Source organism: Epinephelus fuscoguttatus, linkage group LG5 (assembly GCF_011397635.1).
Source record: "Epinephelus fuscoguttatus linkage group LG5, E.fuscoguttatus.final_Chr_v1".
Taxonomy (NCBI): Eukaryota; Metazoa; Chordata; class Actinopteri; order Perciformes; family Serranidae; genus Epinephelus; species Epinephelus fuscoguttatus.
This window is the reverse complement of record NC_064756.1, coordinates 8,134,433-8,140,432: the sequence shown is the minus strand read 5'-3', so window position 1 is coordinate 8,140,432 and position 6,000 is coordinate 8,134,433. Positions and strand designations below refer to the sequence as shown.

Below are 6,000 nucleotides of genomic sequence, written 5' to 3'. Positions count from 1 at the left end.
ACCGCCATATGGATTTTTACTAAACTTGGTAGATATGTAGAACAGGACACCTCAAGGTGACTGGAGAAATTTAACTCTAATTGGCAACTGGGTGGCGCTATAACAACAGAAACATGCTTAAAAAATGGCTAACATGCAACTGATCGCTGTGGCTCCCCCTATGGGCCAATGTTGTTTTTTTTTTTTTTCTAATTCGTGGTCAATCTATGTGAAACTGCACATAGGCATTGAGGATTGACATAGGTAGAAGGTGACAAAGCTACCAATGGGTATGGACTAGTACATATGAAACATGCAAATGTAACATATTTGTGGTTTGCCGCTATGCATACTGCCATCATCTTTTTCTGGCAACTGGGGTGACTTTCCATATAGTAAGTCAGTTAATTTCACTTCAGCAGTCGAGACTATGTGAAATGTTTTTCGTTATTGTCTTCTGTGGAGGGAGAAGCCAAAAACATGCCTTAAAATCGCTCCTTGCACTGGGTCTGGTCGCTCAGAAAGGAATGGTGGTTACTGACTGGAGCTTTTTTTGTAGCTGCTCATGAGCATCTGTTTTCGTCTCCTTTTAAAAGTGTGTCAGGGTGAGAAACAACATTCTATGTCCTTGCTCAAATCTTAAAATAAAGCCCTCCGCGTTCTCCCTTGTTTAGCATTGTGCACCCCGTGAGGTCAACTGTCGCGGTGTGTCTTGAAATAACTGGGGAGGCATTATAGAGAAGGCCAGTGTGTGCAGATAAAGCATCATTTATTGATGCTCGTTGTTGTATCTCAAGATTTACCTTGTATATGACTAAAATCACAGCTTTTCTGGGGCCTAGATTTTATCATTTGTGTATGCCATCATCTTAGCCATGCAGAGAGTTTGGAGTTTATAGCTGTAAGCTAATTTATACCTATGTTTAAAGGTGAGAGGGTGTGTTTGTAGGACTTCCTTCTATTTTGCAATGATGCTATTTTTCTCATTTTCTCTTGCGAGCAGGCAAAAATACTGTAGGTCTGAATATATTTCTGGTCTGGAATCAATAAGCATTCATCACACAGAGAGAAAAAATCCATGGTGCTGCCCTGAGTGGGTGCAGTCTCACAACCCACCTCTAGAACAAGGAAATGGACGACAGGCGGAAAATGCAGCGCGTTGGAAAATAACTTTAATAAAACTCCTATGAAAACAAAAACCAGCAAAACAATAAAAGCCTGTACATTTGACAATATCCAGTGTCTCAGACTTATGAAGGCTAGTGGTGCGAAATACAGCTGCATCACACATAAACCAACAGAGAAAAAACCATTATAGGCTTAGGCCTGGGCCCAAGGTTTTACATAATAAGATATGGTTCATATACTCGGATATTGCACGAAAAATCAAACACAGATGCAGATGCTGAGGAGCACCGTATGTCGAAACGAGGAAGTAGCTTTGCATCGCAGTGTAATGTCCCTACTGATAGACCCCGCCTGCACCGGCCCGAACTCCGCCCACACCTGCTCGTATAAAAACAAATACACTTAAAAAGAGAGCGGCACATATTTTCACATTCAATTCAGACACAGATAATTAAAAACAATATGAACAATGACATTACTGAACTTTTTCTTTTGGTCCTAACGTGTTAAAAGCATCAGTTATTCCTCAGTGAGTTTTTATTCGTCATGGTTGCTAGCATGAGCAGGATGGCGCTTTAAAGAGCTTGCATCCTTTTAGACTTTAAGACAAGTTGGCTAGTGATGACTCACAGGTGATAACACTTTGTCCAATAATGCTCTTGATTTGAAATTATTCAGAAAAAACAATGCACATTGTCATTTCAAAATAAAAGAAATTAAAAAATAAAGTGTTTAGTTCATTAAAAGACTATCTGAAAGTTCTCATATACGTCTCTTTGACAACATTCCAGTGTTCAAAGGTCCGAATTTGCTGAGATTCAAACAGTGGACCAACAGGCTCAGGGCATCCTTTTCTAATCACCCCTTCTATTTTTATTATTATTTCCCGAACACAAGTTTTCTCTGTGGACTAGTAAAGTAGTCTGGCACATAGATGTCTCATGATAAACTCTTAAATGGCAAAAGAAAACTCATAAAAAATACAATCTTCCCGCAGTTTTGAGGCACACTTTGAGGCAGCGGGAGCGAGAGTGTTAAGATGCACTTCCTGTGGGCGCTGTGCACATTGTTTTAAGACATGGGGGTCAGACGTCTTTCTCGATTCCGCCCTTTCCACACCCATCTGTTATCTCCGCTGTACTTAAAGCAGTTCTGGGGCGTGGTCAAACCCTGCGCCCCCATCAGAGTCCATACACACCATGTTTCAAGTCTGTCTGAGAAAATTCATCCGCTCCAGAATTCTTTTTTCTTGTCGTCAGCCCACTCCACAGGGACAGTTCATTTTTAGTGTGGGCAGAGTGGGTGCTTCAGTTCCCTTCCTTTGGCTGTGTGCTCCATCAGCTGTTGCTGTGCCTGTGCAAAACTTGCAACGACTTTCCCCACCATGACTCCACAGAAATGTCATTTGGATTTTCAGGAGGCACCGTGCCAGAGTGATGCGAGGCGAGGAGGGATACAGAGTATGTAAGGGTGCAGGGTAGCCGAACTGTTTCGGAGAGTAGGTTTCCTCTGTGTGTCCAGTATGTGTGGATGAATCTGCTCACGTTTGGGATATTCTGCTATATTCCCTTCTTTAAATCAGGGTGGCTGTCACCCCGTTTCCATGGCACACCCTTCCCCTCCTGCACATTCACACACTCCTTCACTGTGTCCTCTTGGCCCCTGACCCCCCGGCCTTTGAGGGATCTCTGCTGCTCTACGAGCGGTTGTCTTTGGCCACATTGTGGGCCATCCAGTTGACTTTGGTTGTCCAGCTCTCTCTCAGGGCCTCGTCGAACTTCTGGCGGAACTGCTTCAGCGCCTCGTCGTCTGTCTTACCCAGAGCCAGAGAGTCCTGAGGAGGGAGGAAAGGAGGAGGGTTAGTTGTGTGGGCAGGAGGATGGATACTCTGACACCAAAATCCAACAAGTACATCATCTACATCAGTGGTTCCCGACTAGTCCAGCCATGGGGTCCAGATTTCTCCTTCATCATTAGCTCAAGGCCCCACTCCAACACTGACCCAAAATAACCACATAAACACCTTTAAACACTCAAATCCATGGGTTTTATTAGCAAATAAAGCAAGGACACGTGACAACAAAACTCTGAGGCTGAGAGGCTCCTTCATTTCCACTGATAAATCCTCCCACTACTCCATTAGCTGGCTTTGAGACATGCAGTTTTATTCATAAGTCTACCTGGTTTTTAATTTCACGTGGGCTTTAATATCCTGTTTAAGTGCTATTAATAACCACATTTTGTGTTTCTTCTCCCCCGCATTGTTTCTCTGCTGAGATGAGTTGTCAAAAAGCCTGAAGCTGAAGAGATGCACAAATACACAAACCAAAGATGTCCTGTGAAAAAGGGTGGCTGGCTGGTGGTTTAGAAATCTGTTGTTGCTGAGAATTCATCACAGTTCACAAGGTGTAGATTTTGTTTGACATGCATATTTTACATATATAAAATGTGCTGTTTGTGTATGTATGTATGTGTGTGTGTACCTTTAAGTACTGGATGTCTTTGACGGAGGTGAGCTCAGGCAGTCCAGCGGTCAGCATGAGGGCAAACAGTGTGATGAAGAGGTTCCCGTTCTTCCTCAAGATTAGATAGGCTTCCTCGCAGTACTGACGGAAACTGCAAGACCAAGACAGACACGCTTCATTACTTCTGACACATACGGTGCGGTGTCAACGACTGTGACACTGACACTGAGTCCAGTGTCAATGATGATCATGATGTTCTTGCGAGGGTCCATTTAACTGTCTCTGTGAGGATTACGCATACAATTATTATAACCAGAGGTGGGTGAAGTAGCCAAATATTGTACTCAAGTAAGAGTACTGATACTTTAGAACAATATTACTCAAGTAAAAGTAAAAAGTAGTCATCCAAATAATTACTTGAGTAAGAGTAAAAGAGTATTTGGTGAAAAAAACTACTCAAGTACTGAGTAACTGTTGAGTAACGTCTGATTTATTTGTAAAATAAGAACATGAACGTAATCAATCAAAATAATAATCTGCAAATTCATGTATTTTAAATGATACCCCTTTAACTAAAACAAAATAAATTAAATCTTTACCAAATAACACAAATATATTCTTATATATAAATATATATATATATGTAATTATGTACTCAGAGGTGGGTAGAGTAGCCAAATATTGTACTTAAGTAAGAGTACTGTTGCTTTAAAACAACATAACTCAAGTAAAAGTAAAAAGTATTTTGCATTAAAACTACTCTGAAAAGTACAATTTATCCAAAAAGTTACTCCAGTAAATGTAACTGAGTAAATGTAACTAGTTACTACCCACCTCTGATTATAACCCACATCTAATGACTGCCACTGCTGTTTTCTGTGTGTGCAAAAAGCTGCCAAAACCTAAATGATCACAATGTGTATCCTTGTTTCACAGTTCTTCCAAAAACAGCTCAGCTTAATGCAATCACAGTTTCATACGGTTACGTTTTTGTAGTTTTGAAAAATCAATTTAAACCTATAGTTCAGGATATGAGTAGTCTGAGGGGTGAAAATCAAATGTAGATGTTTACTTCAATGCCCAGATATAAAGGAGGCACGCCAACACTTCCACTCTGGTCGGGTTCTGAAAACACCGCACTGTAGGTCATCATATGGGGTGTATGTTTCCACCAGGGTATTTCCGCTTTCACAAAAACATTTGCGAACGTATTCTCCCTCTGATCTGGCACACAATGTGCCATATCTTGAACCCACGCATTTGCTGATGCAGCAATGCATATTGTGGTTTTTAGGAAAGATCATTTAAGGTAGAGCACCTTTCAGCTGCTCCTCGCTGTCAACAACCAGCTGTGAGGCTTAGTTGTTGGATAACTAGATTTAAATGTCACGTGGGCATGCTGAGTATTATGTATAAAGCCAGTCAGTGCAATTAAAAATGTAATGACTCAGGCAACCCCTTCAGACCATTAGCAGTGTCATGGTTACAGCACTACCAACCCTGCTATCTTAAACTCAATGTGGCATGACTGTGGACTATTTCTAAACTGTAATAACTTAAACTGATGTAACACAGGACCTGTCTCCACATGTTTACTCCCCTGTGGTAATGAATGTAGGTCATAAGAACACGGATTACTGTAACAGAAGTGTATTTCCTGCTTGTTCCACCTCTGATACCTACTTGGTAAACAATGTACGCTTCAGCAGTGCAGCTTCGCGTGGCTCACAACACAGAAACTTGTTGCTGGAGTTTGTTTATTTTCAGTCTGAGACGGAGAGATATGACGACAACAGGACAGGTTTTGCTGTCTAAAGTAGAGCAGCTATTGGGGTGTCGGTGGCTTAGTGGTAGAGCAGGCGCCCCATATACAAGGCTGTTGCCGCAACGGCCCGGGTTCGACTCCAGCCTGTGGCCCTTTGCTGCATGTCTCTCACTCTCCCCCTTTCACACTTGTCTGTCCTATCCATTAAAGGCGAAAATGCCCCAAAAAATATCTTTAAAAAAAAAAAAATTAAAGTAGAGCAGCTATCTAGGCTGACAGCACAGATACACGCTCAGCACCTGAATGTCTCAGATGATCTGTGTGATCATAGATTAGGCTGGTGGCAATGGATTTAATGGTTTAGATTTGTGTTCTTTAAATGTCACATAAAAGCTGAAGTTTCTTCCCACAGTGTGTTTGAAGCACTAAATATCTTAAAGAAATCAGATCCTGAAGCTTTGACACTGCCGATCATGTTAAAACCAAACTTTAAAATGCTGTAACAACTGAGCCATGTGTGTGACAGTCACACATCCCACCCCTCAAATGAACTACAGCTCAGTTTCATCTCATTACACAGGTGGATTTTTTCTTAGTGACACTTGTTGTTGAGGAGTTCATCAGTGCCTGAGCTTCTGCTGCCAACTGCTGGTGGGAGACGGT

The 6,000-nt window shown here is 41.7% G+C and overlaps 1 protein-coding gene across 1 annotated transcript in view; it reads right to left on the bottom strand.

The window, feature by feature from the left end:
- Positions 1–1,133: 1,133 nt before the first annotated feature.
- Positions 1,134–6,000, bottom strand: part of pik3cb (phosphatidylinositol-4,5-bisphosphate 3-kinase, catalytic subunit beta) — a 69,492-nt gene continuing 64,625 nt past the window's right edge. Inside the window, exons 23-24 of the mRNA XM_049575477.1 lie at positions 3,591–3,723; positions 1,134–2,941 (exon numbers count right to left, since the gene is read on the bottom strand). Coding sequence (XP_049431434.1) covers positions 2,804–2,941; positions 3,591–3,723 — 271 coding nt within the window. The 3' untranslated portion in view covers positions 1,134–2,803. The remainder of the gene's footprint in view (positions 2,942–3,590; positions 3,724–6,000) is intronic.